General features: G+C 37.2%; 1 protein-coding gene across 6 annotated transcripts in view; it reads left to right on the top strand.

Annotated features, from left to right (window-relative positions):
* SANBR (SANT and BTB domain regulator of CSR) overlaps window positions 1-25,029 on the top strand; it is a 62,727-nt gene that overhangs the window by 27,271 nt on the left and 10,427 nt on the right. For all 6 annotated transcript variants that reach the window (XR_005066762.1, XR_005066763.1, XM_037047996.1 and 3 more), the window contains 6 exons: window positions 5,267-5,390; window positions 7,492-7,644; window positions 19,768-19,913; window positions 20,943-21,042; window positions 22,254-22,286; window positions 23,014-23,113. Coding sequence is in view for 4 of the 6 variants with exons in the window: in XM_037047996.1 (XP_036903891.1) it covers window positions 5,267-5,390; window positions 7,492-7,644; window positions 19,768-19,913; window positions 20,943-21,042; window positions 22,254-22,286; window positions 23,014-23,113 (656 nt within the window). In the remaining 2 variants the exon portion in view is untranslated. The remainder of the gene's footprint in view (window positions 1-5,266; window positions 5,391-7,491; window positions 7,645-19,767; window positions 19,914-20,942; window positions 21,043-22,253; window positions 22,287-23,013; window positions 23,114-25,029) is intronic.

Below are 25,029 nucleotides of genomic sequence, written 5' to 3' on the forward strand. Positions count from 1 at the left end.
TTCCTTTTCAGAGCCCTCCCCCACATAGAGCTGGCAGGCAGGCACCATATGTGGTACTCCATTAACCAGGCTCATACTGTTTGCCCCACCCTAGTGATTCCCTGAGTTTTTGCCTAACCCAAATTTCAGAACCACCTAAGCTGTTTCCAGTGGCTTTTCCATACAAGTGGCTTATCTTGACTCATGCTTCAGATTTTTGTAAATCTCTCAAACAAGCAGCATCTGGCCTCAGCAAGCCCCACACCTCATGCTAAGTGACCCGGGCCTAGCACTAGCAGCAGCTGGCCTTGGTTCACAGTTTGGCCTTGCTTGGGACACCTCCAAGCACAGTACAAGTAGCAACCATCTGCAGCTCACTTTGTAGCTTGTGCCAGGTGTTTCCAGACAGAACACTGGCAATGGCTGACCTTAGCCTGCACCTCTGGGGAAACCCCAGAGCCTGCTCACTCTGTGGACAGCTACAAACCACATCGGAGCACTACTACTCAACCACCTCCACAAGTGACACACTCTTGGGGAGAACTCAGCAGGCCCCAGAGCCCTACCGAACTAAGTCCTGCTATATGGATGCGCCCCTGCACTGCTGATCCTCCACATTAATCAGAGGTCAGTGGTCAGTGGTCACAGACAACCGTTGCAGCTGATTGGTCTGGGTAAAATCCTCCCATTGACCTACCAACAGCAATCAAGGCTTAACTACAAGAGGAAAATGTATATAGCTCACATAGTGAGTGATCTCAAGTACCCAGCTTGGGTGATAGGGGATGCTGTGTCATTGGACCCTATGTGATACCTACTACATTAGGCCACTGTACCAAACCAGGGAGTCATAGCTCTACCTAATACATAAAAATACACATAGGGAAGCTGTCAAATGGAGAGACAAAAAAAAACAGCGTCCAAATGAACGAATACAACAAAACTCCAGAAAAAGAACTAAACAAAATGGAGACAAGCAATCTACTAGATACAGAGTTCAAAACACTGGTTATAAGGATGCTCAGTGAACTTAGGGGAAGAGCAAATGTACTCAAACAGAACTTCAATAGCACTGAAAAGGACATGGAAAGCATTAAGAAAAAACAGAATTGAAGGGTACAGTGAAATGAGGAACAGTTTCCAGGGGAACAACAGTAGAGTGGATGAAGCCGAGAATCAAATCAGCATTTGAATAATCAAAAACACTCAATCAGAACAACAAAAAGAAAAAACAGTCTACCAGAAACTGAGGGTAGAGTAATGAACCTCTGGGACAACTTCTACCAGACCAACATTCGCATCATGGGGGTGCTGGAAAGAGAAGAGAGAGAGCAAGAAATTGAAAGCCCATTTGAAAACATAATATCAAAAAACTTCCCTCACTTGGTGAAGGAAATAGACAAGCAAGTCCAGGAAGCACAGAGCATCCCAAACAAGATGAACCCAAAGAGGCCCACACCAAGACACATCATAATTAAAATGCAAAAGGTTAAAGACAATGAGAGAATCTTAAAAGCAGCAAGAGAAAGTTAGTTACCTACAGGGGCATTCCCATAAGACTGTCAGCTGATTTCTCAAAAGGAACTTGTCAGGCTAGAAGGGATTGGTAAGAAATATTTGAAGTGATGAAAAGCAAGGACCTGCAACCAAGATTACTCTACCCAACAAAGCTATCATTTAGAATTGATGGTCAGATAAAGAGCTTTCCAGACAAGAAAAAAAAAAACTAAAGGACTTCATCATCACCAAAGCATTATTATATGAAGTATTAAAGGGACTTATTTAAGAAAAAGGAGATTGAAACTATGAACATTAAAAAGACAACAAAATTAGCCCTGGCTGATGTGGCTTAGTGGACTGAGTGCTGTCCTGCAAACCAGCTCAATTCCTAGTCAGGGCACCTGCCTGGGTTGGGGGCCAGGTCCCCAGTTGGGAGTGTGTGAGAGGCAACTGATCAATGTATTTCTTGCACATCAATATTTCTCTTCCTCTCTGTCTTCCTCCCTCCCCCTTTCTATAAAAATAAATAAATAATTTTTTTAAAAAATAAAAAGGCAACAAATTCACAACTATCAACAACTGAATCTTTAAAAAAAAAAAAACTAAGCAAACAACCAGAACAGGAACAAAATCATAGGTATAGAGATCATTTGGAGGGTTATCAGCTGGGAGGAGGAAGGGGGAGAATAGAGAAAAAAGTAAAGGGATTAAAAAGCGTAATTGGTAGGTACTAAATAGACAGGGGGTGTTAAGAATAGTATAGGAAATGGAGAAGCCAAAGAATTTATGTGCATGGCCCATGGACATGAAGTAAGAGGTGGATTCTTGGAGTGATAGGGAGTGCCAGGCAGAGGGGCACAAAGGGGGAAAATTGGGACAAGTATAATAGCATAATCAATAACATATACTTAAAAATAATTGAATCTAAAAAAGCAAAATTAGCAACCAAGCAGAATTATAGATCCAGAGAATAGTTCGATAGTTGCTAGGTGGGAGGTGGGTCAGTAGGGATTGGCAAAAAATTGGGGATTGGTGAAGGGATTAAGAAGTAAAAATTGGTAGTTTCAGAATAGTCATGGGGATGTAAAGTACAGCATAGGGAACAGAGTAGGCAAAAAATATATATGCATGACCCATGGACATGGACAGTGGTGTGGGGTTTGCTTGAATGAGTGATGTGAGATGAGGGCCTAGATGGAGGAGGCAAAGGGGGAAATATTGGGGCAACTCTAATAAATCAACTCTAACTAATCAATAAAATATAATTAAAAATAATAATAAAATTGAATTTCCCCTAATCTAGTTATTATTCTTACTTTGTCAGTATTCCACTAATACATAGTTCTTTTTCATTCCCCTTTAAGTTCAAAACCAGTTCTCACTTTGAGTTGGAAGGAAAGTGTAAATGGTGTGTCTCAAGAAAGCAAAAACTTTAAAATACATGAAGTCTGTCCAGAAAAAGTCCAGCCATTGTTAATATAACAAGAATGGTTTGTGCCACATCGATGTAACCTAGCAGCCAAGGAGAGTGGACTGGAATGCACATGAGTGAACAATGAGGACTTCACTGTACTAGTCAGTGGGGGTAGCAGATACCATTGAGTGAGCATGTGTACTATGTGGCTGTCACATTCAAAATGACTGAGTAGAGCAACAAATCTCTATCAAATTTTGCATTAAGCTTGAACATTCCTCTGCGGAAACTATTCAGACCATTCAGAAGGCTGTGGGCAACTAATGATTGGCAGCTTCATCATGACAATACACCTGCTTATATGTATCATGTCTCATGCCGTTTTATGGCAAAGCATCAAATCACCTAGGTGACTTGGCCCCCCTCCAGCCCATATTTGGCATCCTGTGACTTCTGGCTTTTCCCCAAACTAAAATCTTCTTTGAAAGGGAAGAGATTTCAGACCATCAATGAGATTTGGGAAAATATGACAGGGCAGCCGATGGTAATTGGGAGAACTGTGTGGGGTCCCAAGTGCCTACTTCGAAGGGGGCTTAGACATCATTTTTCTATGTACAATGTTCCTTGTATCTTGTATCTTCTTCAATAAATATCTCTATTTTTAATATTCCTTGGCTGGATATTTTGTAGACATACCTCACTCTTATATATTCTCTGATAATATCCTACTGCTAGGAATTTACCCAAAGAGATAGTATTGGATTTGTGAAAACACTTAACAAGGACAGTTTTTTATATTGTTTATACTTGTAATAAAGGAAACACCCGCCCTGGCTGGTGTAGCTAGGTGGATTGAACACAGACTACAAACCAAAGGATCGCCAGTTCGATTCCCAGCCAGGGCACATGCCTGGCCTGCAGGCCAGGTCCCCAGTGGGGGCCACATGAAAGGCAACCACACATGATGCTTCTCTCTCTCTTTCTCCCTCTCTTCCCCTCTCTAAAATAAATAAATAAAATCTTTAAAAAAATAAAGGAAACACCCAAATGATTAAATAAACTAAAATATATCCATACAGTACTATATCTGTATAAAGTACATCTAATCAATTCTTAATGTGCAGCCTTTGAAAATAATGTTGTAAAGGAATATATACCTACATATAAAGTTTTTAGTGGGAAGAAGTGAAAAGAAGGACACATTGTAAAACAAAACTAGAAGCATGTTCACTAAAATGTTTACTGTGGTGTTACCTTTGAGTGATAGTATTATGGATGATTTTAATTTTCTTTGTACTTGTTCTTCTATATTAAAAAATACAAATGTTAGATTTTATATTTTAAAAATTAAAACAGAAGTATAGATAAACATATTTAACCTAATATGAATATAGTACAGTCGACTTTAAAATGTGACATTTTTCTCTACATACAACATCAAGCAATCTTTACTAGTTATTGTAAGCACCTGAGATTTTATACTTTTTTGTCTTGAGACTGATTTACCTTTTAAGAATGTCCACTCTAAAAAAAAAGTCCACTCTAATAGCAATAACAATATATTCTATATATATATTATGACAGTGGTAACTATGTGAAAAAATTGATAGTAACTTCAACATCCATTTTTGTTTTACTCAAAGTATTTTCCAATAGGCCAGCTGTTGATAACACTTTTTAAATTGTCTTTAACTTAAAACATGTGCCTGTGTAATTTGTAATAACATGACGGTATTTTGTTATTTGTTGAACTAAAGACAAAAAGAGCAAAAGTTTGAAAAGATTAAGGGACTTGGAAAAATGGGAACTTGAATAACATAATTCTACAGGAAATAGGGTTTTAAGCCTTTGCCATTTCTAAAGCTTATCTTACTTAACTTAAAAATGTGTATTTCTGAGACTGATTGTATTAGTATTATTAGTATTAGTATAATTACTAATACTGATTAGTATTATTACTCAATACTGAAAATGCCTTTTGAGAATGATATAAAGAGCACATTAATGAAATGTTTAGAATCACCAATTATTATTGTACATCTTATTATACAGTATGTACAATTAGACTAAAGCAACATCTGCTGAAGTCCCAAATGTTAGTCTACTCAAACTGTATTTAATTTATAACCCTTTATGTACTTTAGCAAAATAATTTGGCATTCAACCTTCTGTACCTTTTCCTATTATCCATGGGGAAAAAAAGAATAAATAGACTCCAAAGTGAAATTTTATGTACCATTCAGTGTAGTCCATCCACAGGCATTATTTGGGGGAAATTCTTGGATATAAGCTACATATTTAAAAAACATTTGCTCTAATCAATTGTTAATATTGCTTGCTTGTAAAATAATACAATTGAGACTTTTTCCCTAGAGATAAGTCTTGGGACATTCATGAGTATTTGAATAGTCTTTTTGAAGAGCTAAAATCCTGGAGAGATGTGTATTGGCGCTTGTGGGGAACAGTCAACTGGCTAACTTGTTCGAGGTGTGGTCAGGTGAGTTTTTAAAAAATATCTTGCTCTGCAGACATTTAGAGCAGGCGCTTTTGATCTGTGCTGTTTAATTAGTATCTTTGGATGTGTTTTGATAATATCTGGCATCTTTTTAAGAAAATAGTGGCAAAAACACTGGTGCTATTAAATAAACATTGCTTACATCCGACTTAATTTCTCTTAGTACATTTCTTCTTCCCCTTTATTATCATTGTTGAAACAATCAATGACTTGCCAAATTTATAAAAAACCAATAGGCTTTAAGTGACCAAATACTTTTTTTTAATAGTAAAATACTGAGTCCTTATTGCCTTCAGTTATTTTTTTCTGCTAGCCCATGCATTTCTTTAGAAATCCAGAAACACCTTTGCAGATAGGGTGCTATTGAAATGTGCCCTTCTTGTCATAACAGTTGTGTTCCAAAGAAAGGTTTTGTTCATTTTTTAATCAGTGAAGTCTGTAGTAAAATCACAAGAAAGCTTGCTATTTAAAGGTACCTATAACAAATCCTTTTATAGAATAAATAGACCATTGTAGGTCACAGTCATTCCTAATTAGTCTTATGTATAAATCCAGAGTGTTCTACATAAAAAATTTTTGTGAATCCCTAATGTTTCTCTACCCCCAGTAATTTTCCTCTCTTGAGTAATGATTTTTGGTAGAGGGAATGAAGAGCTGCTTATTAAAACCTTCAGTGTGAGATTTCTATTGGACTTATACCCAATAGACTCCTTATATCCACACAATTTTTAATAATTGGATTTATTGAAGTAAAATGTATGTACAGTAAAATTCACCTTTATACAGTGAAATTAATTTTTTTCTGATGTTTGACAAACACAGATATGTGACTACCACCACAGTCAAAGCATAGAGCAATTCTTTCACCCTAAAAATTTCTTGTGCCCCTTTGCACAAGTTCCTTCTTCCACCCCAGACTTTGGCGACCACTCATTTGTTTAAATGTCTTGATAATTTTGACTTTTCCAGAAAGTCATACAAATAAAATTATACCATATTTAACTTTTTTAAGTACAGCTTTATTTTTTTTTTTTACTTATCAAAATGAACTTGAAATGTTCATTCAGTAGGTGTTTTGAAGGGCTTTGTAGGTGTTTCTAGTTTGAGGCCATGATGAAGAAAGCAACTATAAACATGTCCTATGGAATTTCGTATGAATATAGGTTTTTATTTCTCTTGGGTAATAACCTAGAAGTAGGTTAGATGCTGGATTGCATGGTAAATGTAAGCCTGTTTTCCCAAGTCTCTGAATTTGCATTCCTCCCAGCTTTTAAATTTAATTTTATTTTTTATTTTTAGAGAGAGGAGAAGGGAATGAGAAAAAAAGGGAAACATCAATGTGTGATTGCCTCTCAAGCACCCCCTACTGGGGATCTGGCCCACAACCCAGGAATGTGCCCTGACTGGGAATCAAACCAGCAGCCCTTCAGTTCACAGGCCCACGCTCAATCCACCGAGCTATAGCAGCCAGGGCTGAAATCTATTACTTTTACAATTAAATCTTTATAAATTCCTTCACCCATGATTCAAAGTTACTCCATAGTTTTCATTAATACATCTAGCATTAGCTAAATATTTACCTTAAAAATATGTCAAAGAATAATTTTCAATGAAAATTTTATTTCATTATTTTCATTGAAAACTTTGTATGTGTTTGGCTAATTGTAAAATCAAATGTACATCAAGATCAATTTAATTCATCTGAATTTTGAGTAACATGTTTTGTTTTTGCTTTTTAATAGCTTTATTACAGCATAATTATATGCCATAAACTTCATTTAAGTATGCGGTTTAGTCAATTTAGAGTCATGCAATCTCACCACCATCCAGTCATCTCATCACCCCATCACACCAAGAAGATTCCTTGTGTCCATTTGCTTCCACTCCCCAATCTTACCTCCAACCTCAGGCAACCACAAATCTACTAGTCTCTAGAGATTTGCCATTTCTGTACATTTTACGTAAAGAAAACATACAATATGTGGTCTTGAGTAGAGTACTTTTAAGATATACTTAAATATTGTATACATTAAGATATACAATATGGGAATAATTATTGATTTTATATATTTCTTTTATTCAGGTTTTTCTCTGTATAGAATTTTCACATTGTCAGTATCATTCAGAAGGAGTGGTTTATCCTCCTGCAGCAAGTTCGCTGAGTACTGTGGGCACTGGAATTTACCCCTGCTGCAACCACAAGGTTCTTCGGTTTGATCCTACTCAGCTTACAAGGGTAATGCTCAGTGTTAACCTTTTGCAGTTACGTTGCTCACTAATAATTTTTATTTTATTTAAATTGTTTTCTCTTTTTGTTTTTAAAGTATAAAGGTAATACATTCATGTGGGGTTGATGGTATTACAGTGTTGCAATGAACATCCTTGCACATACACCTTGGTGCAGTGCATGAGTATCACTACAGCTTAGAGTCCTTCATCACTAACACTTTTGAAAATGTTATGTAATTAAAACTCATGGGTGATGAAAGGAACCTAAATCTCTTCCTCCTCATCATTCATAAAACAAATATAGAGGGGGCAAAAGTAAGTTTACAGTTGTTTCTTTGGAAAAATAATACAATAATTCATAAATAATACTACAAGAATAAACTATTTGTGTTCTACATGTTTCAACTGTAAATCTCCCTTTGCCCCATCCTGTATTTATAAAGCACCAAAGTTGTATCACACACTGTACGAGGCAGAGGGTAGTATATAAAGTTAGATAGTTTCTGTCTTCATGGAGCTTAGAGTTCAGGCAATAATATCAAAAGGGAAAAAGTATACAAGGAAATGTTTGAAGAAGTATACAGGTTCATAAATGTCTGTAAATAGGCTTATATTACCTTGTTAGGGATTTGGCATTTTATTGAGATCTGAAGGGTAGGTAGGAATATTTGAGGGGAAGAGGAGGGGAAAGAGCCCCCCAGTCAGAACAGCAAATCCAAAAGGGTTACAGTGAGTAAGAGACTAAAAGAAACTCTGCTTATTATATAAACAAAACAAAACCAAAAAAATTCATATTTGAAGACAAAGCTGGAGAGGCAAGTAGATGTCAGGCCATGTAGGGGCAGGACCTCCTCGGCCATGTTTGAGTTTTTTCCTTCACTTCAAATAGCAGTTGCAGTGTGGAGAATGACTTGAGGAATAATCACTGGAATTAGGACCAGGAGGAAGTTATCATAGTAGTCTCAGAGAAAGATGATGTTCGCTTGGACTAGAGCAGTGGAGAAGAAGAGAAATGGATGAATTCAATATTTAGGAAATAAAACTGATTGATGGATTAAGTCATGTAGGGAGAATATGACTCAGTTTCATGCTTGTGCTACTTGATTGATGGTGGTATTATTCACTGAAGAGGAAACAACAGAAGGGAATTAGGTTTGGAGAGAGGCTCACAAGTTCTGTTTTGGACATTTTGGGTTTGAGATGCTCTATAAGATAACCAGACAAAGAGTGTTAAATATATGGGTTTGGGTTCTCAGAGAAGTGCCTAGGGTGGATATAATAATTTTTAAGTCTTTTTGCAAATAAATGATCATTGAAGCCACGAGGTATAAGTGAGCATAGGGGCAGAGGGCCTGCAATAGCACCTGGAGAAACTCCAATATTTAATGGCTAGATAGAGAAGCATCAGGCTACAAAGGAGAAAAATAAGGAACAGCCAGAATAATAGGAGGGAAACGAAGAATGTTGTCGTAAAAGTCAAGGGAGCAGTGTTCAAAAAAGAGAGAGTGGTCCACAATAGAAATGCTGCTAAAAGGTCAAGTAAAATAATGAAAGAGATGTATTTTGGCTTTGGTGACCTGGAATCCATAGGTATGAAGGTCTGTTTTGGTTGTGTGCTAGATCCAGAAGTCAGATTAGTGTGGGCTGAAATGTGAGTGGAAGAAGAACAAATGGAGGAAGTGTGAGCAATTCTCTTGGGAAATTTGAGAAAGGAAGGAGATGGATCAATAATCTGTATTTGTTTATGTTTTGTTTTGTTTTGATAGGAGAGAACTTTTTAAAAGTCAGTGGAAAGGATCCAGTAAGGAGAGGCTGACAGTATAAGGTCTGTCAGAGGAGGCAGAGTGGGGTGGGACCTGAAGCACAGATGGCAGTATTTGTGTAGGTGGGAGAGGGGAAGCTCCTGTAATGTGACAGGAGAGAAGAGTAGGGTGGTTGCCGAATTAGTAAAATTGTATTTTTCTCATTGATGATAAATTAATCCAATTGAATGCCTTTCCTGTTCTCCATCAAGTAGAAGGTAAAGCCATCTACTAAGAATCAGGGAAGGAGGGAAGGTTTCAAGGTTTGGAAGAAGTATTGAAAGTTTGAAAGTCTTTCAGAAAACAGAAAAGTGAATTTTCCAGATAAATATTATAGGTTACTAGGGTCATTGGAAATTGCTGATCATAAATTGATAGTGAAATCCAACATAACTTTTTATATTGCCATCTCCAGAAATTTTCTCCAGGCGTGGCAAAAATGGGTACTTGAGCTCATTCAGAGTTGAGGTTTTGTTAGATGGGTATGATGAAATTTAGGAGCAAGGAGTTTGGGGTGTTAGCACAAATGTTACTGAAATGATGGATCATAGGATTTAATTTAGATTAGGAAATTTGTTATTTTTGCAATCAATTACCTGACACGTGCACTGGCTCACAGTGCCCACGGCATCATGGATGAGACATGAGACAAATTCACACGGACTACTGAGTCCTGTGGAGGAAAAGGGAAGGCACGGCTACTCCCTTAAGGAGGGAGCGCCTCAGAGCAGCCTGGCCAGTCTCTCAAGGGGAGAGCACACTGACCCTTGCCTAAACAGGCTTTTATTGTTTTTTTTGCACAGGAGTTCAGGTACAACTTATTAATCATTGTCAGGCAGTAAACAGTAGATAGCATACAGAGAACTATTTGGGCTTCTTCTGAGTCAGGGTCTATTAGTTAAAGGGCTACAAGACTTTGGGAAAACAAACTCATTTTCTGCCTGGGCCTTTATCATTTAACTAAAAGCATTCTTAGCAAAGCAGGCTTCACAGGATTGTTAGGAATTCTTTCTTATGCCAGATCACCCCTGATCCCACTCTAGCTGGCAAGAGGCTGCACCGCTTCCCCATCACAGGTTTTCAGGCTTAAGTGGATTAGAGCCAAGAAGCGCTTCTCCCGGAGGACATGGGGACTGGGCTATGTCAGAATAGCTGGGGGGGCAAGGGTCCATCACTCCCTCTTTGTTGCAGCCCCCCAAGTCCTTCTATGATAGCCTCCCAAGTGATCATGTCTGGCTTAGGTTGCCCCTCCTCTAAGGGGTCTTACCCATCATCAACTATCGAACCATGCATTGGGGGCAGAGGAGTAAACAGGCAGCGTTTGCTACCAGAGACAAGCTTTGTCTCTTTGTGACTCCACATTGCGAAGGTCGCTCACTCATCCTTAGCCATGGGGGGTTACAGCTCCTGAAACCAGGCAGAGAGGTTCCCAACATTTACCAATTTTGATTATCAGAGATTGTATTAGTTAGGTAATAGATTGCTGTCATAGTATGCATAACTAAGATTTAGTTAACACTTTGCATGCAACACTGTTTAAATGAGGCATGAGAGACTTTAAGCAGAAGAGCATTAGCTTTGACAGGCCCAAGACATTTTATTAATTCACGATTGCTTTTATATATTTGCAGTAACATGATTTTTAGTCCTTGCAGTTCTTTATAGTTATGATGTTTCTATTTTAACTAGCATTTTTAAAAAAATTTTTTAAAGATTTTATTTATTTATCTTTAGAGAGGAAGGGAAGGAGAGAAATATCAATGTATGGTTGCCTCTTATGAGTCCGCTGCTGGGAACTGGCCTGTAACCCAGGCATGTGCCCTGACTGGGAATTGAACTTCGATCCTCTGGTTCACAGGCTTAAGCTCAATCCACTGAGCCATACCAGCCAGGGCTACTACCACTTTGTTTTAAACAATACTTCTTGAAGTTGTCACTCTTTGGCTTTTTTGTCTACGTAATAGTTATAATAATTACTAATCCATTTACTGTGAGAGGATTAGGAGTAAATAGTGATTAAACTGTATGATAAATTTTGTTTGTGAAATCATGGATATTTATTGAGGTAATTTATTGGGCTAAGTGAAATCTAGATAACTCATACAGTGATTTATATTCCCAGTAATGGCTATGTAATACCGACCAATCCTCCCATCAAAAAGCAACGTAAAAAGGTGGATGAAATATAAAAATCACATTAAAAGCATGAACAAGCTAACAGGGAATTAGCGATAAGATACAGGGGATGAAAGGAACAGAGAGGAGTGGGCTGGCACTCAAGGCCATTTTGGAGGGGATTGCAATCTGAAAGAGTGGTCGAGAAGCTGGGCTGTTTTTGGTGCCTTATTAGGATTTGGGGGAAATTCAGGGTCCAAGGTCTGTCAATACCAGGGATAAAAATGAGTAACATTCACTCCCTTACACTTGGAGTAAGTCAGAAATAAGCCATTTCTTGCCTGGATAGTAGCCTAGCTTTGATTTATTTCAGTGACGTAGGATATTTCAAGCCCTCAAATTGAATTAAGGTAATCCTGGATTGCCACTCTCCCCAGGGACCTGGGAGAGCAGTAAAAATCCTCTTTGGACAAAGATAATATTATTCTAAACCTCAAATTATTTCTACAAACATTTTTCAACAAAATATTCAACATGCAAAGATAGCCTGGCATAGATGAAATAAGTTACTGAGAATGGTAATAGCAGAATTTAAGACACAAAAACATACCACAGAATTATTTATATATACTATAAATTAAATAAAATTTAGTAATTTAATTTAGTTTAAATTAATAGAATCCAAGCTTAGAAATTTTTGTCAGGGAAGTGTAAACTAAAATGGTTTAAATAAAACAACTAGAAGTGCCAGAAACATGTAATAATATAGAAATTAAGCTCAGTGGCAAACTTAACAGCAGATTATGTACAGCTGACAAATCAGTGAATTAAAAGATGACAATCAGAAGGCACCATCCATAACAGAGCACAGAGAGACCAAATGAGAAATGTAAAGTAGAGTAAGAGACCTAGAGTGTACATGTCTACCTCTTTTTAAAATTGTGGTAAAGTAAGCATAAGATAAAATTTTCCATCTTAACGATTTTTAAGTGTATATTTCAGTGGCATGAAATAGGTTCACATTGTTGTGCAACCAGTTTCCAGAACTCTTACCTCTTGCAAAACTGAAATTTTGTGCCCAATCAACAGTTCCCCATCCCTGTAGCCCCTGGCAGTCTCTGTTCTACTTTCCAGCTCTACAAACTTGACTACTCTAAATACTTCATACTTAGGTATTGTAGAATCACATAGTTTTTGTCTTTTTATGTGAGTGACATCTACCTTTCTAATAGGGTTCCCAATAGAAGAGAAAGAGAATAGGTTAGAGGCAAAGTTTGAAGAGATAATGGCTGAGATACTTCAGAATTATTGAAACATGTCAATTTATAGAGTTAAGAATTCCAGTGACTCCCAATAAGGTAATAAGAAATTCATACCTGCATATATCATAGTAAAACTGCAGAAAACAAAAAACAAAGAACATTTTAAAAGCAGTCAGAGGGAAGAAGTGCTGAATCCCTTTAAGACATCAGTAATTAGAGTTTATATCTCAGCAATAAAAATGGAAGTAAGAATATAGTCCATAGGTCTTCAGTGTGCCAAAAGAAATGTTAACAATCTAGAAACCTATGCCTTCCTTAAATATCCTTTAAGAATGAAACCAAGCCCTGGCTGGTGTGGCTCAGTGGATGGAGCACCAGCCTTCAAACCAGAGGGTCGCCAGTTCAATTCCTGGCCTGAGGCACATGTCTGGGTTGCAAGCCAGGTTCCTCGTGGGGGGCATGTGAGGGGCACCCACACATTGGTGTTTCTCTCCCTTTCTTCCCTCCCTTCCCCTCTGTCTAAAAAATAAAATAAATAAAACATTTAATAAAAAAAGAATAAAGGCAAAATAAAGATATTTTTAGGCAAAGAAAAATTGAAGGAATGTACACTGGCAAACTGCTTTAACAAAAATACTAACATGTTCTTGAGATACAAGAAGGAATGAAGATCAAATAAGTTAATCTATTGAGAAATCTGAATGAACACTGTATAAAATGATGGTAATGCTTTGTGTGTGTGTGCATATATGTATGCTTTCATGTTTGTAATAAATATATAATTATACTAATATAGACAATTAAAAATATGTAATTGATATATACTATACACTTTTTCCCAATTACAAAAATCAATTGTTTTTGTAATGTACTTGGAAAAACCCAGAAATTTAAATTTTTAGAAATATCATTAACATTAGCACAAAAATATGCTAAACTGAGGGCTAAATCTACCAGATGTGAGAGATTTACACCCTGTAAACTACAAAATACTTCTGAGAAAATTTTAACACCCCATAAATGGAGAGATATACCTTGTTCATGGGTCAGAAGATTTAAAGTTGTTAAAATGTCATCTCTCTCCAAATCGATTTATAGATTTAATGTAATACCAGCAGGTTCTTTATAAAAATTGATAATCTGATTGTATCATTTATATGGTAGTCCTTAAACATCAACTTTGAAAAAAAAAATCAACTTTGAAGAATAAAGTTGGGGGTATGACTATCAATTTTATGTGTCAACTAGACTGGGACATGGGGTGCTCAGATATTTAGATAAATATTATTCTGTACTTGTCTACAAGGGTGTTTCTGGACTAGATTAACCTTTAAATAGGTGGACTGAACAAAGCAGATTGCCCTCCCCAGGATATATACTATACATTTTAATGTGTAATTTTAAAACTCACAATAACCTATAAGTTGGGAGAACAGTGAAATTGAGTTTAAAAGATCTTGAGAAGGAAGGGTATTAACAAATTAGACTTTGATAAGTCAAAGGTACATCTTATAAATTCTAGGATAACCACTAAAAGGACAACAGAATGTGTAACTTCTGAATTAATGTGTGTGAAGGGAATGAGTACAATGATTAAAAAATTAAAAAATATTCTTACCAGATTCCGAAATAAAAGGAAAATTATGTAATTCAGTAAAGGATACATAATGTAATAAACTTGTAACAAACATCACGTTTAATAGTGAAATGGAGGAAACTTTCTTTTTGAAATTGGGAAGACGATAAGGATGCCCATCGTCACCACACTTCTATTCAAATGGAACTGGAGGTCCTGGTTAGCATATTAATGCAAGAAAAAGAAATAAAAAAGAGACTGTTACAATTTGTAGATGATGTTGTGAACATAGAATACTTTGAAGAATCTTCAGATAAATTATTAGAATTAATAGGAATTTAAGATTGATCTATTAAAAAGCATTTATAAAAATCAATAGTATTTCTTTAAACCAGTTACATTAGAAAATGAAATTTATGAAAAGAAAACACAGCAGCCTTAAAAATATCAGGTACACAGGATTAAATCTAAAAAATATGTTCAAAAACTCTATAGAGAAAACATAAAACATTATTGAGATAAAGTGAAGAAAACTAAAAAATGTATTATTGTACCAAGTTCATAGACTGGAAGACTCAATATTGTAGAGATGTAAATATTCTACAAACTGATCTATGTGGATCAATGCAACCTCAATAAAAACCCTAATTTTTTAAGACTTTATTTATTTATCCTTAGAGAGGAAGGGAAGGAGAGAAGGAGAGAAATATCAATGTATGGTTGCCTCTCATGAGTCCGTTGCTAGGAACTGGCCTGCAACCCAGGCATGTGCCCTGACTGGGAATCGAACCGCGATTGTGCAGTTCACAGGCCCGCGCTCAATCCACTGAGCTATGCCAGCCAGGGCAAAAAACCCTAACGGTTTTGTACTGGGAACTTGCTAAGCTGATTGTAAAATGTATATAGAAATTCAGAAGGCCAAGAATAGCTGAGATACTTTCAAAGAACACCAAGGAAGAAGTACTTGCTCTGTCCAATGTGTCAGAATTTATTATAAAGCTTTGGTAATTCAGATGGGATGATTGTGATAATGAATAGACTGATGGACCACTAGAAAAGAATAAAGTACTCAGAGCCACTGAGTACTTGACTGATGCATAGGTGTCATTACTGAGGAGTGGGCAAAGGATAGACTTCCAATAAGAGCTACTGTGACATTGGGATATCCATCTGGGGAAAAGTGGAATTAGACTCTAGCCCAAACTATTTTTTTAAAAAGACCTATATGTGAAAGAAAAACTAATAAAGCTATTAAAAGGTAAAAACATAAGGAAGAAAATTTTTTTCTTTTTTTTAATTTAATTCTTGTTCAAGTACAGTTTTCTGTCTTATATTCCCAGCCCTGCCCTGCCGCGTGCCCCCCACCTTAGTTATTGTCCATGTGTCCTTCATACTTGTTCATCTGAGTCCATCCCCTTTTCCCCTGTGATTCTCTCCCCTCTCACCTCTGGTCCCTTTCAGCCTGTTCCGTATGTGAGTGCCTTTGGTCATATTTTGCTTGCTTGATTGTTTTGTTGTTTAGATTCCTGTTAACAGTGATATCATATGGTATTTGTCTTTCACCGCCTGGCTTATTTCGCTCAGCATAATGCTTTCCAGTTCCACCCTCCCCCCTCCCCCCCTTTAGTTTATGACCACGTGTCTCAAGTTCTTTAGATTCTATATTTCCCCTACTATTCTTGCCCTTCTCCCTACCTATTTTTTACCTACCACCTATGCTACTTATTTTCTGTACCTTCTCCCCCCTTCTCCTTCTCCCACTCCCCTGTTGCTAACCCTCCATGTGTTCTTCATTTCTATGGTTCTGCTCCTGATCTAGCTGTCCTCTTGGTTTGTTTTTATTTTAGGTGTGGTTGTTAATAACTGTGAGTTTGCTGTCCTTTCACTGTTCATATTTTTATCTTCTTTTTCTTAGATAAGTCCCTTTAACATTTCATATAATAAGGGCTTGGTGATGATGAACTCCTTGAATTTGACCTTATCTGAGAAGCACTTTATCTGTCCTTCCGTTCTAAATGAAAGCTTTGCTGGATAGAGCAGTTTTGGCTGTAGGTCTTTGGATTTCATGACTTGGAATACTTCTTTGCAGCTCCTTCTTGCCTGTAAGGTGTCTTTTGAGAAATCAGCTGACAATCTGATGGGAACTCCTTTGTAGGTAACTCTCCCCTTATCAATTGCTGCTTCTAGGATTCTCTCCTTCATTTTGGTCTTGGCTAATGTAATGATGATGTGCCTTGGTGTATTCCTTCTTGGGTCCAACTTCTTTGGGACTCTCTGAGCTTCCTGGATTTCCTGGAAGTCTATTTCCTTTGCCAGAGTGGGGAAGTTCTCCTTTATCATTTGTTCGAATAAGTTTTCCACTTGTGGCTGTTTCTTTTTTCTTTTTTCTTTCCCCTTCTGGTACCCCTATAATTCGGATGTTGGAATGTTTCAAGATGTCCTGGAGGTTCCTAGGCCTCTCCTCCTTTTTTTGAATTCTTGTTTCTTCATTCTTTTCTGGTTGGATGTTTCATTCTTCCTTCTGGTCCACTCCATTGATTTGAGTCCCAGTTTCCTTTCCATCACTGTGCATTTCCCTTCATTTCAATTAGCTTAGCCTTCATATGTTCCTCTAATTTGTGGCTAAAATCAACCAGTTCTGTGAGCATCCCGATCACCAGTGTCTTGAATTGTGCATCTGAGAGGTTCGCTATTTCTTGGTCGCTTAGAGTTATCGGCTCTGGGTCTTTGAGTTCTTCTTGAGCCATATGTTTGACTGTGCCTGTTACATATGAGGAGCAGAGCCCTAGGTGTTCACCAGGGCCGGGACACTCAGTCGCTGGGTTGTGACGCTGTATGTGGGGGCGGGGCCCCCTCTGCTGCCTCCCACCGCCACCAAGGGTCACGTGGTCTATCCCACTGCGCATGAATGTGCGACCATGGTCAGCCTGCAGCTGGGTTTGCCTGCTGGGGCCTGTGGGGGTCCGTCTCACTGCTCACTCCTTTGCTGTTTTATCTGCGCACGAATGGGTGACTGAAGCCAGCCTGCCGCCCTGCGCCCTCACTGGGTCAGCCTGATGCTGAGCTGCCTGGGCGCCTGGGGTCAGGGGATCTTTCTTGCTTGTCCCCGCTCCGCTGCTGGCTCCACCCCTCTTACCAGTCCAGTTGAAGGGTTCATTGTTGTTGTTGTTGTCAGACTTCCGTATAGTTCAATTTTCTGTTCTTTGGCTGCGTCTTTGTTCTCCAAACCTTTGTTGTATTCAAACTCGGTTGTGGGAGAAGGCACAGTGTTTCCACCTACACCTCTATCTTGGTGGAAGTCCAGAAATTTTAAATTAAAGTATGTCAACTACATTGAATAAACTGAAACTGAGGAGACAAACACACAGGTAGGACCAGATGTTAGCAACACATCTCCATAAAAGGTTCATACTAAGATTTTTTAAAACTCTTATAAATCAATAAGAAAAAGACAATAGGAAGTTCACACAACAAAATTCTTTGTTGTTGTTCAGTAAACATGGAAAGAAACTCAACCTCATTTGTAACTGGGGAAAAGCAGATAAAAACCACAATGAGATACCACTGCATGCTCATTAGAATGACTAAAAATGTCTCACCAAGTGTGAGAATTAGTGAGAATATAAAGAGAACTCTTCATACACTGCTGATAGTAATATATTTTTATACACATGAGCACTTGTGTGCCAGGAAACATGTAAAAGAATGTTCATAAGAGTATTATTTTTTTATCCTCACCCAAGGTGAGGAAGGGATGCATAGAGAGAAGAAGGGAGGGAGAAAGAGAGGGAGAGAAACATCAATGGGTTGCTTCTCACATGCACCCCGACTGGAACCAAACTGCAACCTAGGCATGTGCCCTGACCAGGAATCAAACCCATGACCTTTCAGTCTATGGAACAATGCTTCAACCAACTGAGCCACAGCAGCCAGGGCCATAACAGTATTATTTGTAATAGCTCCAAACTGGAAACAACCCATCTATCAACTGTAGAATGAATAAATTTGTATGTATCCATACAAAGGAATACTGTATATTAAAGCAAAGGTCAGTACATATAGTAACTTGGCTGAATAAAAACTTAATGTTGAACCAAACAAGGGAGGTGAAACTAAACAATAGTACTTAGGGTTGTATCTTCCAGTGATAAAGGGATAAAAGCAAGAAGAATTAAGTACTATAAAAGTCAGGATAGAGATTATCCTTTGGAAGAAGGGAGGTAGTTATAGGCCCTTGGGAAGACTCCTGGAGTGTTGAAGATACTCTATTTCTTTTTTTTTTCAAGATTTTATTTATTTACTTTTAGAGAGGGGAAGGGAGGGAGAGAGAGAGAAAAACATCAATGTGTTGTTGCCTCTCACATGTCCCCCACTGGGAACCTGGCCTGCAGCCCAGGCATGTGCCCTGACTGGGAATCTAACCTCTGACCCTTTGGTTTGCAACCCGTGCTCAATCCACTGAGCTATACCAGCCAGGATGAGATACTCTATTACTTAATGTGGATGGTGGTTACATAAATACTCTTGGGTATTTTTAAGGAATATGAGGTCTGTCCAGAAAAGTCCAGCCATTGTTAAAAGAACAAGAACAGTTTGTGCAACATCGATGTAACCTGGCAACCAAGGAATGTGCATGTGTGAACAATGACTTCACTGTACTAGTCAGTGGTGGCAATAGATGCTGTTGAATGAGCATGTGTACTGTGTGGCCATCACATTCAAAATGACTGAGCGAGTAAAGCATCAAATTTTGCATTAAGCTTGAACATTCCTACGCAGAAACTATTCAGATGACTCAGAAAACCACAACTATGGGCAACTGGTGATCGGCAGCTTTATCACAACAATGCACCCACTCATACATCACGTCTTGTGCAGTTTTTTGGTGAAACATCAAATCACCTAGCTGACTCAGCCCTGCTACAGCCCAGATTTGGCACCCTGCAACTTGTGGCCTTTCCCAAAACTAAAATCACCTTTGAAAGGGAAGAGATTTCTTTACTTCAGTGAGATTCAGGAAAATACAATGGGGCAGCTGGTGGTGATTGGGAGAACTGTGTGAGGTACCTTGGGAACTGAGGTACCTCAGTTCTCTACTTTGAAGGGAATGGAGGCGTCATTGTTCTGTACACATTTCTTACATCTTGTGTCTTCTTCAGTAAGCATCTCTGTTTTTCATGGCTGGATACCTTCTGGACAAACCTCATACATTTATATCTCATGTTCTTTCCTGTGTGGGATTTTTTTCCTTGGGGAAAAAAGAGCTGAAATAGTTGATATGACTAGGCAAGGAGGAACAAAAACATACAGTCATCTTTAAAGGAATGTTTCTGTAATGAACCAGCCTCTCTAATTTAGTGTCTCTTGTACAACAGGGTTGTAAAGTGAGAGACCACACAGTTGCTCTTAGCGATCAAGGTGAAGATGGAGATTTGTTATCCTGTCCAACTGCTAGAATACTGGATGATCTGCACAAACACAGAGATGTCATTGTTGTGCCTTTTTCTAAAGACACAGTTAGGTGAGGTCAGGAGGGAGCCATGGGGGAGGGTGAGAGGGATGTACTGCAGCTTTACCATCCCCTAGTGTGTCTCCAAATCACTGTCAGTCCTCATATAGTGTACATTATTTCAGAAAGCTTAACTGAAATTATGTTAGCTTAAAATAAGAGCCAACAGGTGCTTATTTGGTAGGAAGAACACTTCCAGAGAAAGAAAAACTAATAAAAGTCCTTGGTGATTGAAAGGTTGGGACCTGCAATCCAATTTTTGTAATTTTTTTTTCTTTTTCAAGTTACATAAGCTCATCTTAAATGCTTGATTGATACAACTAGAAAAATAGTTGATGGTTGAGGTCATCTTTGCAAAAATTTGAGCTCCTTGAAGTCATTAATTTCTGAAGTTACTTCCATCATCTTGCCACTACAGCAGGTTATCAGGTTGAGGTTAGGAGGACACCATGATAAAGGCTGATCTTTTTTTCTGTTGCTGCAGTGAGCTCCTGTAATGGGTACCATTCCCAAAGCAGTACCCATTAGAGGAGCCCATTTCACCCCCAGGCCAGTGTGATGACTGGAGTGCAATGGTGCTCCCCCCATATGGAGGGATCCCTGCTGGGGGAATCACTAGGTGAATTAAGAAATGTAAATTTTGAAGTACAAACCTTATACTCAAGAACTGTAGTTCCTTTTTTAAATTGAATTTATAAATTCAATTGAATTGAATTGATTGATTTTTAATTGAATTTAACTGATTAATAAAATTATATAGTTTTCAAGTATACAATTCTATAATATACCATCTGTGTACTGTATTGTGTGTTCACCTCCCCAAGTCAAGTCTCCTTCCATCACCATTTTCCCCCTTTGTTCCTCTTCTACCTCCCTTCGCCCTCCTTTCCCTCTGCTCATCACCATACTGTTGTCTGTGTCTATGAAGAACTATATTTCTAAAGATCAAATTATAAAACTTGTGCAATAAAAAATATATCATTTGCATTTAAATTCTTAAGAAATTGAACACTTCCTCATAAAATGACTTTTTCTCCCTAGTGAGTCTGGAGTTGGTCCCTGGGATGAGAAGGGTCTGGACTGTGATGTTTTACTGGAGCCAAGTACACCATGGGGCCCCAAAAGTGGGGAGCTCAATGCTGTGAGTAGCTTGATTCACTCATTCTTTATTTACACAAAAAATGGATGACATTTAATCTTTGGCAGAAACTTGATCATTTTAAATGGAAGTTGAGCCCCGACCAGTGTGACTCAGTTGGTTGGACATCATCCTGTAAATCAAAAGATTGAGCATTTGCTTCCTGGTCAGGTCAGGGCACATGCCTAAATTGTGAGTTCGGGGCACCTATGAGAGGCAACTGAGTCATGTTTCACTCCCTCTCTCTCGCCCTCCCTCCCCTTCTAACAATCAATAAGAATGTCCTCAGGCGAGGATAAGTAAATAAATCAAAGTTGAAATTTTTAGTTAATAAGTATTTTCTAACTATTGGACATACTAAGGTTTTATGCTGAGTTAATAGAACTATAAGGGTAATAGCACATATTTATTGTCCTCATAGAATTAGTAACTAGTTGACTTAAATTTGGCGGAAAATATAACATGGCCTTCAGGGTTTTTATTATGGATAAATAATAATTTGAGGAATGAAGGTGGTATGAATGGTATATTTAGTCTCCTCCTAGTACTATAACTGTTTTTGACATGAAATTCTTTTTTTTCAATTGTAATCAGGAATGTATGTAGTTTTTCCAAAATTTCAGAACTAAAATATGACCAGGGAGCTTTGATTCCTATTGCTAACAACCAGGGAGTCTCTGTTTGCTGCTGGCTTCCTGCCTTTGTACCTGTTGGGCTGGCATTTACTTTGGAAAGTGAAATACTTCATGTAAAAGAAGTTTTAAACTCCAAGTGGCTATAAGTGTTCAATCATTAATATTTATTTATGAATTACATACAAAATAGCAAATTAGATTTCTTGAATATTCATATATAATCTGGTTCCTTAATTTATAAAAATATAAATATTAAAAAGTGAAATAGTTAAAAAATAACCAAAAGTATAATATAGCTGCATGTTATTTACTTGTCCTTTGGAAATGACCCTAGGAAATGGTTTTTTTCTTACTTTTTTTTTTTTTGGTAAGCCATATATATCTTCTCTGGACAGGGGATATGAAAGATTATATCATTTTCAGCCTAAATTTAACATTATGTTTCAACCTGGAAGGAAACTATACTTGTAACTTTTCAAAATTCTTCTAGAGTATCCGTATGAAAATAAGAAGCTTCAGTCTGTGTAGATGCAGACTACACAGACTTTATTGTCTCTTGTTCTTTTGTCTTTTTTATAGTTTTTATCACTGAAAAACTGGACTCTGCAGCTGGTGAGTGAGCAACTATATTCCTCCTTCATGGATCTCTTCCTAAATTGAAGTGTAGTTTAATTAATGTTATCAACATTATATTTTTAGATTTTATATATTTTAGTTAAATGTTTATCAAAGTTATTTTTGTCACTGAACATAGCAACAAATCTATAACAGGAAGTTTCCAGTTATTTGGTTGTTTGATTGGTTTGTTATTTGATTTTTTTTTTTACCTGTTTGCCTTTTTGTGTCATCTGCCATCAGTATTCACAAAAATGGAGTCAGATTTGTATCAGTGATGACAGACAGAAGGGTGGATAGATACTGGAGGCTGATGATGTTTAAGTAATCCAGTACCCCTCTGATCCAGGAAATGTGCACATATGCTGGCTTATGAGACTACTTCAATATTGGCAATTATTGTACTTTAATTTATTCTAAATATCAATGAAGATGCATTTAGTTGAGTGACAGAGGTACAATTCAGCAAACACTGAGTACCTGTTCGGTGCCATTACTCTTGTAGAGTCTGTGAAGGAAATAAATAAAAAATATTTTATGTAATATGATCCTGCCTGATTATAGAAATTCTATGTCTGCTTCCTGAATGTTGTGCTAGGCAGTGATCATTTATCAGCTCTTATTGGGCTCATTCATCGAAAAAAAATTAGATATATGTGAAGAAATTCATTATATATGTGATAATACCACATTTTAATAGGATGTGTATTGTTTTTTAATTCAGAAACAACAGTCATTATTTTCAGAAGAAGAAGAATATACAACTGGATCTGAAGTCACTGAGGATGAAGTTGGAGATGAAGAAGAAGTGTCCAAGAAACAAAGTACATTGATTTCTTAGAAATCAAGCCTTACTTTTCTGGAGAGGCTGTATTCTGAAGGCTTTAATGCAAGGGATGAGGGATTGGCTTTACAAGTTCACATGGTAGGGTATGACATGGAAGAAAAAAATAAAGAAGGCTCTATCAGGATTTCCTAACCCTGCCACTAACACAGAATACTCACAAAATTATAAAGAAAGTGCAGTGTGCTGAGAAATAATCCTCCAAATTTTTATTTCAGGTGTAATCTAGTGGGTTTCTCAAATTATATGACTCACATCAGTGTATCTAAGATGATTTGAAATGACACTCAAATGAAATATTGAATAATAGTCATCAAAATGTGACTTTAAAAATTGAAAACATGATTTTATACAGCTAGTGAATGAACTTGTATCAAAAGTTTTCAACTCACTGGTGAGAGAAATAGCAGTAAAATGGATTCAAAGAGCATTTGAAGATTCATATTTTCCTACAAGGCAATAAACCCATAACCTTTGGGGGTATCTTTTCTACCAGATAGAAGTCACTTGCATTTCTATTAGACACAAAAATCTTCAAATTAACATGAAACTTCACAGAATCTGGGCCTTCAGTCAACAGTAGATAGGAGAGTCAAACACAAGAATGTTCTCTCAGAGAAGTAATCCCTGCATAGGCCTCTTTAACAGTCCTCCAGGGGGACACTGAAAGAATGTACAGTTCTCCCTTTGTCTTATTTCCAAGTTTTATATAACTTTTCTTTAAATGTAGTCCTCCACCAACTATTTTTCAGTCCTAATTAGTCAAGGAGACAATGCTACTATGTCATATGTTGTTCTCACAGTTGATTGAGGTATAATTTACGTGTCATAAAATTCAACCTTTTTTGAGGGTACGCATTGAGGAATTTGGGCATACAGTTGTGTAACCACCGCCAAAATCAAAACCTAGACCACACTCCAAAAAGTTACCTTCTGCCCCTTTAGACTCAGTTCCCTTTACCCACTCCCACCTCCGGGCAACCACTATGCTTTTTGTCACAGTGATTTACCTTTTCTAACATCTCATGTAAATAGGATTGTGAGTAGTCTTTTGTGTCTGGTTTCTTTCACTTATTATGGCATTTTTGAGACTCATTCATATTTTGTATACCAGTAGTTTCTTTTTATTGCAGAGTAGCATTCTGTAGTATGAATAGACCATAATTTGTTTATCCATTCACCATTTCATGGACATCTGGGTTGTTTCCAGTTTTTGGCTCTCATGAATAATGCTGCTGTGAACATTTGCACATAAGTCTGCGTGGACATGTATTTTCGTTTTCCTAAGTAGATAGATACCTAGGAGCAGAGTTGCTAGGTCATCTGGTAAATGTATGTTTAACTTTATAAGAAACTACCAAACTGTTTTTCAAAATAACTATACCATTTTGCATCCCACTAGCAATATATGAAAGTTCCAATTGCTCTACCTTTACTTGGCATTATTGTTTTGTGTTTTTACTTTAGCCGTTCTACTGGATATATAGTTCTATGTATCTTCTCATGTGTTTTCACCTATTACAATCCACTTAAAACTGTTATGAATTACTTCAGGTAAAACATAAGAACCTTAAAATAATATCGTTTCATTTACCTTCCCTTCTTTGTTGAGATATATATATTTATATACATTATGACTTTTGCCTTAAACAATTTTATGGAATTTAAAGAATGTAAGGAAACAAAAAAATATGCATTTAGTCTTTTATGTTTACCCACATATTTACCATTTTTTCTTATATCTGTATTACCATATGATATTATTTTCTTTCATTCTGAAGGACTTTTTTTAAAAAGATTTTATTTATTTTAGAGGGGAAGGGAAGGAGAGAGGGAGAGAAATACCAATGTGTGGTTGCCTTTCTTATGTCCCCTGCTGGGAACTGGCCCCGCAAC

This window comes from Sturnira hondurensis, unplaced genomic scaffold (genome assembly GCF_014824575.4).
Source record: "Sturnira hondurensis isolate 20B ecotype Veracruz unplaced genomic scaffold, ASM1482457v3 Scaffold0006413, whole genome shotgun sequence".
Classification (NCBI taxonomy): Eukaryota; Metazoa; Chordata; class Mammalia; order Chiroptera; family Phyllostomidae; genus Sturnira; species Sturnira hondurensis.